Below are 14,558 nucleotides of genomic sequence, written 5' to 3'. Positions count from 1 at the left end.
TACATTTCAGATGTTATATTAAAAAAAAATACTAGTGATCACTATTTATCTCATATTGTTATTTGTGGGTTTATAAATGTAATACTAAATAAATATTTTTTTTTTATCAACTCATAAGATAATTTTATCATTTACTGGGGAATCCAGAATGGAAACACTAGTCATTTAAAGTTTGATTTTCAAAAATGTCTTTATTTTTTAAGTTGAAACTATACCTTTTTTATATTTTTTTTAAGGAAAAAAAATTCTTTGTTATTTTCTTGTGATCAAATAGCTTTTGACTATGGTATATAAACACAATTGTTCAGCATAACATATCCAAGTTCTTTAATATGATGAATACGATATTCCATGTATGTCAATTCCTTACCATACTCAAGAAACAATAAATTCGTAAAAGAGGCAAAGAAACACAGGTCAGACATTTTCATATTTCCTTTGTGAATTCCTTTTTATATCTAAAAACTTTCAGAACAATGTACTGAAATCATATCAAACTTTCTTTCATGAATGTCATGTTCTTAAGATTAGTTAAGTGATGAGTAAGTATTTACAAGTAAGTCCAAACACATTTTTTTACACCTTTACAAATAAATTAAGGAAACCAACAGTCGATATCTCTTATAACTACTGCTGTAAGATGTGATGTCTTTTTTTTTCTCACACATTTTCAAATCAAGAACTTCATATTAGAGAAGTGTGAACATAACATTTGAAATGCATCAAAGAAAAAATCTACTTGATATACAACAATGGAAAAATAATGATGAATCAAACACCAAAAAACCACTTGTTACTTAGATTCTCCATAGAACATTAACATTATAACATGTTCTGTGTGATACTTACTCAGTGTGCACACTGTTTTCCTAGTTTAACATACAAAACAATTAATCAATCATACCTAACTAAACATTCTACAAAACTGGTATTACTAAAACAAAAATGATAAATGGTATATCAAGGAAACAAAAACTTTTTTATTTTTACTGATCTTCTAACTACTATATTACACTGAAATATGGTATATCTAGAAAACACAGTTAAATAAAACACCATGGAAGATTGTTCATGCATATTTTAAGTAATAAACATCCACGTTTACAGCTAATCAAACTCACATTTTTTTATTATTTTTTAGAAAAAGTGACAAATATCATACTCTATTCTAAAGGGTAAACACAGAAATACAATTATTTGAATTAAAAATACCTATATTTACACAAGAAAAAAGCTTAAAATGACAGAGCATGTCAAAAGGAGACCAACCTTATTATGGTGTTCTGTAACTGAATTATTGTTTCATTCAAATAACTAAATAAAAATGTATTATTGAGTCTGGAATGCTTTCAAGTGACTGCATAAACTAAGTGAGCACAAACTACCGCTAAATCTCTCATATTTACAATTATCTGTCAGCAATCCCAAATTTAAAACACTATAGTCCAAAGTGTTAAGAGAAGGAAACAAAAGAGTGCATAAAACCTTCCATATAATTAACCATAGTGGTATGCATATTCCATACACTAACTATATTCTTTTACATTTAATCTGGGTATTATTTTCAAAGATATATTAATGTATGATGTTTCAATGGCAGTATTCACACTTCACTGATTAATTTAATCCTTGCGACTACAATATAGGATTTCTGTAAACATGGTTTTTCATTCTGTTTTATTATTGTTACTATATACATATATAAACGGTACTGTGGTGTGATGCAAAACTCACATGAAGCATCATATTTCAGAATTTACACCTCTTAAATTCTATTAATAATGTTACACAGTACATAGAAATTTTATTTTGCTGGTTCATGCTATATATACATGTTGTTCTTAAACATCTATACTAATATGTGATTGACACCGTCTTTACACAAAACAAACTGTTTATAAAAAAAACAACAGTGAACAATTAATACTAGTAATTATTACTAAAAGACAATATCAAGAAGGTTTATGTAACTTTCTTTTTTTTTAAATGTCTTGATATGATAAAATCCAAACCTTTTAGAGCTACGAATAAGAGATATTTTTAAGCCTGCACAGCAACTTTTGGTGATAAAGCACATGGATATTTGCCTTGATCTGTGTACATATTTGCACACATACAACAAATGATATTATATACACAGAAGCCCCTTTTGTCAGTTTCAAATAAATGGTTATTTTGGATACGACATAAAACAAGTTCACTATATCTAACACACAGGAGTTATTTTTGCAACATAATTTCAGGTTACATCTAGAAATGAATGAATGACTATTACTGATAATTTGTATAGAAATCACTTATTGTTAAATATGAGTTTAATAATTCAACAGATGTGTTTTTAAATCAATGTCATCTAACAGGTTCTTTATATATATTTACATTGTATTTCTTGCATATGTTGTAGCTGATGATTTAGTTCCTGAATAGATCATTAAAAAAGTATGATCCACAAACTAGTTATCACAAGTTGACCACAGATCAAATCCTAACTGAAATGCATTATAAACATTAATGTGCATATATTTTTTATCAATAAACCAAAAACAACATTAAAAAAAAGTTACATGCCTACAACCTTTTTACTTTTCAAATTAAAATTCCACAGAGTGTAACTCATACGATTACTTTACACCTTTAATTAGAGAAAAACTTTAATCAAAAAGCCAAGATTCTTATTTCTCAAGTACTTTAATATAACCTAAAATGTTTTATATCTCTGCGCCTGATATCAGCACTCTTGTATGCACACCCAATGGTTATATTTGGATCAAGTGTCTATGGGTATATATAATTTTATCAATGTCACATGCTGCAAATACATATAAATAGTGGACTGCTCTCATTTTTTCCTAGACTGCTATATTTTTAAAGTAACAACCACTGATTTCAATTGGTTCTTACTTCCAATCTTGTTTATATAAAACAAAAAATCTTGCAATATCTCGGACACTAAGAAAGGATAATGATCTCAGATTATTTCTTTCTTCAAAAGGTCACTCCACAGAAACCCGAGTCTTTTGTTTATTACTGTCATTCATAGGTTCTCCTCAAATGTTGCCATGATGTCACTCTGCCTATTCATATCAATCTGTCTCGCCATCTAAAATACACATTGGTATATCAATTATTGTTATTCTTTGTGCTGATAAATTAATTCTAGCAATGAAAATATTATCATAATAATGCTTCTTACTTTTATAAATAATTATTTCTATGAACGTAAACTCCCCACCAAAGAACAAAATAAATGAGGAAGTTGAATCTTTATTTTCCTCTCAAACTTTTGTGCTAACTTCTGCTTAAAAAATGGTTTATTAGCTAAACTAATAAATATAATAATCACTTATAAGTAAGGAGTAAGAAAATTATTTATAAATGAATAACAAGTTTCCTTTTTATGAAGCTATACAAGTTCAATTATTCTCTATCAGTCAAAAGCAACTGTACTAATTTAGCCAACCTTATGACAGTGAACTTAACTTCTGTTGTGCTTCTTTATGTCTTCTTTTCAACAGACTTGATAAAAAATATCAAATAACTTTTCCAAACTATTTAATGTAGTCTAAAAACAATTTGACTTTCATTCACATACCAATAGGTTAGGTATTTGTAGGGTCAAAAATTAAACATAATGTAAAAAATGTGACTTTTCACAAATTCAATTTTTCTAAACAGTTTGTTGCAAATTAATGACATCTTGTCAAAAGACAAGTGAAACTCAGAAAAGATCCTTTTTGTGTGTGTTTGCGTGTTCATTGTTGTTGTTTATGTTAGATTAAAAATGTTCCATATCCCTTGAAAAATACAGCAAGAGATTTGGAGATTTAATGTGATAATCTGGATACAAATATATTGTTATTGGTAGCTATAGTTCATAGAAAAAAAAAATTAAATCATTATATAAGAGATTTTGAGATTTTTTTATGTGATAATCTGGATACAAATATATTGTTTTTGGTAGCTATAGTTCATTGAAAAAATAAAAATTATTATATAAGATATTTTGTTATGTGATAATCTGGATACAAATATATTGTTTTTGGTAGGTATAGTTCTTAGAAAAAAAATTAAATCATTATATAAGAGATTTGGAGATTTTGTTACATGATAATCTGGATACAAATATATTGTTTTTGGTAGCTATAGTTCATTAGAAAAAAAAAAAAATATTACATCTACTCCCAAAGAGAATATCTCTAAATATTTGAAAGTAAGAAAGGTTTGATTACCACATATCAATTAAACATATTTTTCCCAGTGAGTTTTTATTGAGGAACATTAAACTGTTTTTACTTATGATAATAGGCACCTTTCAAAAGTATTTCTGAAAACTATTGTTAAAACAATGTGGTATATAATAATAATAATAAAATGAGAAAACAAAATTGCTCGGTTGAAATACAAATTCTCAAAATATCTTTATTTTTGATTCTATATCAGTTGTTTGTTATACTATGATTACTTTTTAAAATTTTTATTCTAAATTATAGTAATAAGTTCTTTATACACTTATGATAAACATCAGTGTTGAAAATATGTTCACTTTGATAATGAATTTTCGATGTTTAGTATCCTGTAGGTGAACAGTTTTTATACATTTAAATGAGAGGTTTGTTTGTTCAAGCACAAAGTTGCACAATGAGCTATCTGCATTGTGCCCATTGCAGGGATCAAGCTCCACATTTTAGCATCATACACTCTCAAGTATACTGATGAGCTATTGGGGCATTAATTGAGAAGATAAAAAAAACATACAATGGCCTTAGTCCAAAGTAACATTATTCACGCTGTAAATGGATTGATATTTTTATTATCATATTTTCTGAAATAATTGATATTTTCAAGGTACTGAAGCTGAAAGAAGCCTACACAAAGAGATTCACATGAGGCCCAATTTATGTACAATCTTTGGGGTACAAATCACAAAAAGAATAGAAAGAACTTACAGCCTCTCTTCGTCTCCTCTCTTGCTCTCGTAGTCTTTGCCTCTCTCGCTCATTGTTAGCCTGTTGAGAATCATTTTGCTGTGCCTTTTCTTCTGTTTGCTCCTGTTGTCGAGCTTTTCGCAGCCTTTCCAAAGCCTCCTCTTCTTCTTTTTCCCTAGTGAATTTGTGGAATACAAATACTAAGTATATACATATTTAAAGGTTTTTCAAGAAGTACATTTTATTTTTTTTATGTATATAATGTACAGTATGAAGAAAGCAGCAGAATGAAAATGTTATATAAAAAACCTGGACACTAGTGAACAACACTACCAAATAAGGAAGATACAGGCTTGAAGCCCATCACAGGAGTTAGCCTGGGACATATTCCATGTCTTGACCTAGAAGCGAGAAACCTCACAGCTACAGACTCCAGTGCCAGACAGACTTGATATATTGAGATAATACTCCAATTGTTTAAATAAAGCTCCTTAAAAAATGAATCAATATTACCAAAAATAATTAATGGGATGACAAGGAAAATCCATGGATGAATCAATCTTAGTGAAGAGACACGAGTTACATGGTTTGTTTCGATACGCCCAAGTTGTCTTGGGTGATTTTACCAAAGATAAGGAACTGAAATAATTTCTGTAAAGCCCATTAACAAAGTGGATTTTGGTTACAGTCTGATGAAATAGTCCACTTGTTGATAGAAGATCCTACTTGTATCAATCATGTTAAAAAACTACTTTTAAATGTAGATCTGCTAAACTTCTTGAACAATTGGAAAAACACTAAAAATTGTGTATATAATTCTGTGCTTCTGACTCAAAATCTGAAATTGCTCCGGGGAATTGTTCTGACTCTTGAATCTACAAGATGTTTGTTGCACAAACTCTTGGTTAGTATGCTATTTCTGATTTAGTCTAACAGTGTTTATGTAACCCTTTCACTGCAGCTGGGATGTATATTTCCTAGTGCACTAGGTTAAGGTTCAATAGTGTATCATGCATAATGAGAAAATAGTGATGAACATTAACCTATCATGACGGGTCACATGTCAAAAGCCACGTCATCATGTTTATTGACTTACATTCAAAATTTTATTGAAGTACTATTTATGAATTTATGTCATTAAGTTTGGTATAAAATTGTAGATTATAATTCAAATTTTAGTATTATACATTAGTTAATATTTAAAAAACATGGTTAAACATCAATTTTTGTGTGTCACGTGATATGTTGAATGCAGCACTGGTTCAAATTAGATGTTTGTGAAGTCAAAATACTCAGTCTATAGTTTCGTATGAATTAGGAACTCAAACTACCAATATTGACAAGCTACAATATAAAATAAGAAGGTCTTATCTTTTCTATTTGCCAAGATATTGCTCATGTACTAAATCAAACACAGTGGCCCCCCCAGCCCACTTCTTTCCATTATTGGAAATGGTCCCTTATATACAATTCCTTCTACAAATGACATGAATAACCAATTAAAAGATCAGAATGTCCCCCCAGTGGTTTTCTCAGCCATTTTGATGTGTTATTGTGTTAATTTCATTCTTTTCACACAAGATTTCAAACGATAAGGTAAATCTTTAGTGAGCTTGAAATTTCATATTTTTGTAGACACAAATACAACTTAGTTACTGAGCTTGATAAATTATAGTGGACTTCTATGATATCGATATAGTAATTTATGATTTTTTGGTTATTTAAAATGTATATAAAAACCTAAAAAAAATTTTCTTTTTTACATCCTCCATGTGCAGAATTTCATAAGGCTTAGCAACCTATGACATGTGGCAAACGAGTACATAGGTCGTAATTAGAAGAGATAACTGTTTGCTTTACTTCTTTATTTACTGTTCTATGTTTTAAGAAAAATAAGTTTAAGAACTTAACTGTAACTAGTAATAATATATAATAATTGAAATGTGACTATATTTGACAAAATACTAATCCACTAAAACACAGCCAAGACAGGTCACTTTGTAAAAACTAAAGGTCAGTTATATATTATTGGATATGGTAACACAAATGCATATGAGCCTCATCATTGTAATTTCTGTGTTGTTAGCCAGACATGACTGAAAGGTCAATATAATAAAAGTAATAGACATATATAAATGTATAATGTTATAAGATTAAAGCTATTTAAACTAAACATACGTGTTTTCGTGTTATAATCTGTAGTCATTCTAGAATGAAAAAAACATAATTTATATTTTTTTCCTAATTTCTTATTGAGATTATGAAGTCAGTCAAATCGAACCAACCCGTACAGATATACAATAGTGAAAATAACAAATAAAATATAAAGTTTTTTCTAAAACAAATTTGGTAATTATTTGGAGATTATAAAGATTTTGCATGTGAAATTTTAAAATGTTCTAATGCATTAAAGTATTTTTAATCTTAAAATCAAAATTGCTTTGCATGTTGGGTAGTCAACATTCTGAAAGAAAAGGTTTACAAGAACATCTTTAATTAAAAAATCTTAATACTTAATTTAAAAACCTGATATTTTGTGTAAGAAAACCTTGTAATGTTTACCAACTTTTGCAAAATTTTGTGAAGATGTATATATATATATTATCAAAAATCATAGTATAATTACTTTCATAGATACTTTTGTGGTTATGAGTTGGGTGGATTCCACCCAGCCCATAATGGAAGGGTTAACTGTACTAAAGAAATAGTAAATTTGAAAATGCTTAAAATGGAATTACTTAAAAATATCTTAAAGGAATTGTTAATACAGTTATACAAATTACGACCGACGGGATTTCATGTTAATTTAGTTGATCACTTAACTAATGTTGTGTCTATGTTACTGAACATAATAAAAGGCCTTATTAATGAAAACCTTGATCTTCAAAACAAAGACCTCAATGACTTAGAGATAGTGTTGTTTCACGATAACCTTGAGAGTTTCGACATAAATGAAATGCTCAATAGTGTATAAATAAATAAATAAGTTATTTGATTTGTATTCTGCCATCTCTGAGTGAGTTCATTATTCCACATGTAAACTTCCTCAAGTTGGTGGCTTGTGTGCTCTGCTCGTGACATCACAAGCCAAAATCCAAATAAATTTCTCTGTAACGAGTGTAAAATTGAACCCAAGGACAAGGCCCACGGGCTGCTCATATGCCTGTTACACTTGCCTTAATATCCAAGGTTTAGGGCACAGACTAGTCAACTTCTAAACACTGTATCACAAACCAACCCACATATAAAAACGAGAGAGATCTATCATGATAACGATCTTGATGATTTATCAAGTCAGTGGAAATAAGTGCTGAAGTGGCAACATGGCATACTATATGACAGTTGAAGTATTAGGATGACAGTGCTTATCAGGTATGCACAAATTCCAATTATGAAGAAGCACATGTGCAGGTACTTATAAGAAAAAACAAAGATATCCAACCAGTCCTGTTAAAAATCATCATTCTATAAAATGAAAAAGGTCATTCTATAATGATATAATATTCAAACACTCTTGCTATGCAATATTATTCTCCAATGAGAGTACTTAATATTAGTCTTATTACAAAGTATTCTATGTTCTGATGATATGTTGTGAAATATAATGGAACACCACTAAAAATATCAGATTTATTTTATTTAAGTTAATAAGTGAAAGAAGGAAATCAGATATGAAAGAGAAACATTTTATTTTAAAACAAATTAATGAAAGTTCAATAATCTTGAAGTTGAATGATTTTGAGCAACACCTGACCCAGAGATATCACTGGGTAATGTGCATAAGTAATAAAAAAAACACATGTTTAGTTTGAAACCTAGAATGGTTTCTTTTTTTAGTTCAAATAATAAAAACACTATGTTAGAAAATTGTGAGCTAAATTTAAACATTTTTTTTTCTCCAGATGTTATACAGAAAACATTTGTTATTTTTCAGTCTTGCCACATAACTAATACAAAAAGAAGAAATTGCACAAGGAAAAAAAAAAAAATCACCTTTTAGAAACATGTCAGGATTTTTTTGTAGTACATAGACAAATATTATTGTGGTTCAAGATCATCTTAATTAGATAGTTCAAAACAGAATCATAAATATACGTCTGGAGTTACCGTATACCATAAACTAATTTTCTGGATTGTGTGCTATTTTGTACCATTCACTCTAAAATCCATTTAATCAAAAATTTTACTGATGAAGCTCATACAACTGTAATTATTTAGACTTTACTGCATCAATAAAATTAAGATCAACAGAGTTTTAAAACTGAATTAAAGAGACTAACATTTGCAGGCGAAGTCAACGTCTCTGCCAGGAAATTCCAACATGGCCCATTTTGACATGAGAAAAATTGTGAAAAACACAGACAAATCTAAAACTGTCTACACCACTGCTTTCGATTTGCAAGAAGGTATCTTTGTGCCAGATTCCATGTAAGTTGGTTGACATACACAAGAATAGTTCACGAAAACCCCAAATTGAATTTTCTCAAAGTTGGTCAAAATGCAGCCAAGTAATTGACCAAAACCCCCAAAATTAAATATATCTGCACAAGAGCCTAAAATATATATTTTTGGGTTGTTTGACATTTGACCCATACCCTCCTTAAAAAGGCATAAATCAAAAAAATTAGAAGTGTTTGAGTATATTGGACCAAGTCATAACCCTACCAAGTTTGAAGCCAATCCGCCACGAAATGATGGAATGGCAATGGATTGAAAAGTGTTTGGAAGAAGAAGAAATAATAGAAAAACAATATGTCTCTCTGCAGAGACATAATAAATATTGTAATTGTTTTAATAATAATAATACCATTCACAAATGTGAAAATAAACACAAGTTCACTCTTTCTAAAAAACGTAAAGTTGTACTTTTATCATACACTGGATAAATTTTTTTCTATGTCGAAACAAAGGTTAACATCTCTTGAGTGAAGTATATTCTCAGCTTAGATGGTAATTTAGTAATTTTTTTCGTTCACTTCTGAGACATTATTTTCAAGGATGAATGCACATCTGTAGGGTTGACCAGAGGTTAGATTGGGCCCAGAGAAAACTTAAAAGCTCTATAATTATATTATAGGGTCTTGTATATATTGTACAAAACACTTTTGAAAGTTACTTAATTCATTAACACATTCAGTAATGCAAATCAACTCATCGTGGTGTTTTTTCACATAAAAAAATATCAACTTTTTAAATTGAAGGGAAAAGTATCTCTGAGCTGGCAACTAACGAAATGCCAACAGTCAAGACAGTTTAAAAAAATCATATTCTGTTCATTGAATTTTTGTTTTCTGGTCCACTTCTCTCTCTCTTTTTCTTTACAGTTTCATTGGACAATAACTTGCCCTCTTCTTTTTTTTCTCACTCTACAAGCAGACTTATTCATATGTTGTTACACTGATAGACAATTTAGGCTGTATTTTCCTAGCAATAGAGGATGATTATGTATTCCAAAAGCCTTGGAAGCAATGAATCTGGACAGACAGGTTTTAAATAAAATACAGAAGTTACCAAAAATGTCATCATCACAAGTCCACACAATTATCTTGGAGGGGCAGTTTAAGTAAATGCTTTATCTTATATTCAGTAAAGCACCAGGGTTAATAATATTTCAGCATTCTATTCTTGATTAGCGCTTCAAAAAATAAACTGATTTTTCTTACCTTTGTCTCTCTCGTTCTATTCGCTGCCTCTCTTTTTCTTCTTGTTCTTTCTGATGCCTTCTGATCTCTTGCTGCTCCTTCAGTTGTCTTTGCTAAATTACACATAAATATGTATATAAACAAAGAATAATGTATCTATGCTAAAAGTGTTGATAACATAATAACCCACTCTGAAGCATATATATTTTTCAACCAATGAAAACTAATAGTTAAATAAAGAAGCTCTCAATTTCTGCCAACATTCCCAATAAAGAGATCAAACCTCTGTTACATAGAATAAATAAGGAAACAATTCAAAACAATACATTAAAAAAATCACTTTTTACAAAGATGCTTCAGAAAGTCGTTCATGCAAATATTTTAAAACCAAAATTTTTACTTAACATTTTGTTTCTTAAGTAACATAAACAACACTGGAAGGCACATTGTTAAATATGCGGATGATTACGTGCTATTTTTGTATGCATTCTAATTTTAGCAGATTTTGAAAATAAAACTACATTTTGGAAATTTTGCCAAAGTCCAAAAGACATACATTCACATATACAATATGACTCATATACACTAAGAAATAATGTGCCTTCCCTCCAACAAACATAATTCTAAAGGGAATTATATAACTTTCAGAAGAATTTTGTATAACAATGAAGAATTGGTACATGTATTTACAATAATACTTACCTCTGCTGACACTTTAGCTATTCCTCGACATTGGCTTTGCCTATCTAATCATTGGTTTCCCATGCTCCAGTCTTTTATACATCACTTAAATGCCCTTGGCAATATCTAATTTGCAAATTCCTCCTTCTGCATCAATGTGCCCTCTATCCCGATATTGTATATAAGCACCTCACTCAGATAATGTTATCACTTTTTCTGGACTTACACCATCCCAGTCACTAACACCAGCTCTTAGTGGGGAGATTGTCAGTGGAATTAAGTATTACTGGAAACACATTTTCAATCTAGGAAAACGTTAACTTCCAAAACATACTTACCCTCTGCTGCCACTTTAGCTAGAATCCCACAATGAGAAGGTGGAGGGGCCGGTGAGGACATTGTCCATACAGAAAGCATCTGTGTAGAACAGGGGTGTACCAAAAGAAGAGTGGTACCCAAGTGGGGAAACCACACTACATCCAGAACAGGTATGCTCTTCACCTAGAATTTAATATTGGTATCAAGGGTGGAATAGTACACAAGTAATTATTACAGGCCAGCACCAACCATATAACCAATGTTCCACAACTGATGGTTAGAATTAAGAGGTCATGGTCCCTATATCCCACATTGGTGGCTAGAGCAATTGGACCGTAATGTGAAATATAGATATACTTTTGATTTGATCCCAACTTGTAGCCATAGGGTGATGTGTTCTGAACCACTGGAATTACGATGAGAAAGTGAGCATCACTGAAGTGGACAAACTTTCTCTTCCAACCGAAGAAGTCCAAAATGCACCACCCCAGGCTCGGAATGATGGGATCGTATATGCCTTACTCAACCAAAGGAACAGAACTCATCCAGTCTGTAATTATGAACATTCATCCTTACTCTCCAACCAAATGGACAAGGAGCATTCCACTTGCTCCTGGAATTATGGAGAGGACGTTGAACACTATTCAAACAAGGACCTAGGATGGGACCACTTCACGGTCGAAATTATGAGGAGATAGTAGAGCTCCATCAATGAACAATATACAACCCAGCATTGTTCATAAGAAGGGCCAAGCACACCCTAACTGGATAGCATAGGATCAAATCTCAACCGGTATTACAAGTAGGCTCCTGCATGGGCTCCCAGCTTTGCCCTCTTCTCCGAGAGTGGAGAAACAACACTCGAACACTCTGAAGGAAAAGCCTCTGTCCACCACCCCAGCGACTGGAAACTGGGTGTGGTAAGGACTCCCTAGCTCCACTAGTAGAATCTGGAGGGGTAACATGTCTTGAGAAGTCCTGAGGAACAGTGCAATAAGTAAACCAATTTCCCTAAATTTTTAAAAGCAAACCAACCCCGATTTATTCAATTCCATGATCAGCAGGGACAGGCAGAATCCCCTTTAGGTATACTCATGATAGTTCATGAGTAGTGGTTCATGATAATATGGTAATACCATCCAGTAATATGCCTAGATGGTCTTATGGAACACCTCATTTCTACAGAGCCTGTTGCAACCAGAAGTAAGTACAGTCAAATGGGTTGCTAGCACAGAATTGGATTGATAAAAGCACACCTGTCTGGGCAACACTTGCAACAGAGTGTGATGCAGTGAAAGCAAGATGTAAGGGACCCTGAAAAAGAAAGTGGGGATAAACCTTTGGAAACTGAAGTATCCCAAAGAATACAGAGACAAGAACTAACAACATGAAAGGAGTTAGAGTGAGCCACATAACACCTCTGGGTCTGACAGGACAAAACAAATGATGAGCATTTGATTAATTGCAGAGGTGAGAAATAGGTAGCAAAAGACTTGTGGAGAGGGATGTATTCCTTTCCCTGGTGGCCAGAGACTAAGAAAGAAAGGACCTATCAGGGTATAGAAAGACTAAAAGGGAGAGATAAAGAGTCCTACAAATATGTCAACAACTCCAGCTGATGACATCAGCATGTCAGCAAATACAAAATACCCATTAAGGAAGAGATGATACATAGTACATGAGGCTAAAGGCTCAAAAAGTAGTCAAGGCAAGGCATGTAACACCACCTTAATATTTCGATTAAGTAATAGAAAAGGCCATTTGGGAAGAAGGCTGGATAGCATTGGGGAGTCTAAAACCATCAGATGTTCAGGATAGCTAAAAGGAGATGAAAAGATCTAAATGACAGGAGACAAAGCTAAACCCAAGTAAAAAACAGGTCAAAACAAGATATGGTGAACCCATTTGATAAAGTGGATACAAACTCCTTGTGAGGCACACCTTAGGCAACTGTAGATGTTAAACCCCAAAGAGTCTTGGTGAAGAATGTTGGGATGAGGATACCTCAATAAAGATAAACAAAGAGGAAGATGCAGAAGTGGACTCACTTGAAAAAACTGTAGAAGAAGAAATCATTGCTAGACCAGCCAATCTAGGCTAGCAACATCTTGCATGTAGAGGATCGAAATATTGCCAGAACTCTGAGTAATAGAGAAAGTGAGGTAAAGTCATAGATGTGCAATCCCATCCAAGCAGGACCAATTGCATCTACCACCCAAGCTTGAGGATGAGGCAGTGGAGATTCCAAAGCTTGTAGTTGAGTAGCAATAAGTGGCCAAAAGCTAACAAAGGAGGCCCAAAATGACAACAAAGTTATCAGAAAACCGCACCACAGATAATCCAATTGTTCAGGAGAAAGAGAGGACTGAGACTGACATTCTGCTATGAAATCCATTACCCCAGGAAAATGGTAAGCCAGGTGATTGACATGATTGGAATAGGCCCCATAGAGAAAGAACCAAAATTAAGAGAACACTAGAATTGATGAAACGTCTCATGAGGATATTCCCCTGCAAAAGATATAGACCTTGCACTATTGCCTGTTGGACAGCAAAAAGTTCTAAATTATTGATGCAGAATGAAGATTCGTCCTCCATTCATATACCCTGGAACTCCTGACTAGGAAGATAGACACTGCAACCCGAAGAGAAACTATGGACAGAGGGGCAGTATACATTTATATACATACACATATATATGTACACACACACACACACACACACAGATATATAAACTTAAAATTGTTCCTAAACAAAAAGTATTTAGAATCACACAATACCAACGTCATTTACAAAATAACATGCAATAACTGCCAAGAATTCCTCATAGGAGAAACAGGAAGAAAATTGGAAACCAGATTCACAGAACACAATAAAAAACCATCCCATGTTTTCCACCATTGCAACTCAAAAAACCATAATATATCTAATAAAAACACAGTCATTTTAAACAAAGAACCAAACATAAACAAACGAAAAATCAAGGAATCCAT

General features: G+C 31.9%; 1 protein-coding gene across 21 annotated transcripts in view; it reads right to left on the bottom strand.

Moving 5' to 3' along the window:
* Nucleotides 1–310: 310 nt before the first annotated feature.
* The window catches only part of LOC106462807 (bromodomain-containing protein 3-like), a 129,002-nt gene continuing 114,754 nt past the window's right edge, over nucleotides 311–14,558 (bottom strand). For all 21 annotated transcript variants that reach the window (XM_022390161.1, XM_022390160.1, XM_022390156.1 and 18 more), the window contains 3 exons: nucleotides 10,589–10,680; nucleotides 4,947–5,100; nucleotides 311–3,100 (listed from right to left, as the gene is read on the bottom strand). In XM_022390161.1, coding sequence (XP_022245869.1) covers nucleotides 3,035–3,100; nucleotides 4,947–5,100; nucleotides 10,589–10,680 — 312 coding nt within the window. In that variant the 3' untranslated portion in view covers nucleotides 311–3,034. The remainder of the gene's footprint in view (nucleotides 3,101–4,946; nucleotides 5,101–10,588; nucleotides 10,681–14,558) is intronic.

Source organism: Limulus polyphemus, unplaced genomic scaffold, assembly GCF_000517525.1.
Source record: "Limulus polyphemus unplaced genomic scaffold, Limulus_polyphemus-2.1.2 Scaffold1256, whole genome shotgun sequence".
NCBI classification, from domain to species: Eukaryota; Metazoa; Arthropoda; class Merostomata; order Xiphosura; family Limulidae; genus Limulus; species Limulus polyphemus.
This window is presented reverse-complemented; position numbering and strand designations above follow the sequence as displayed.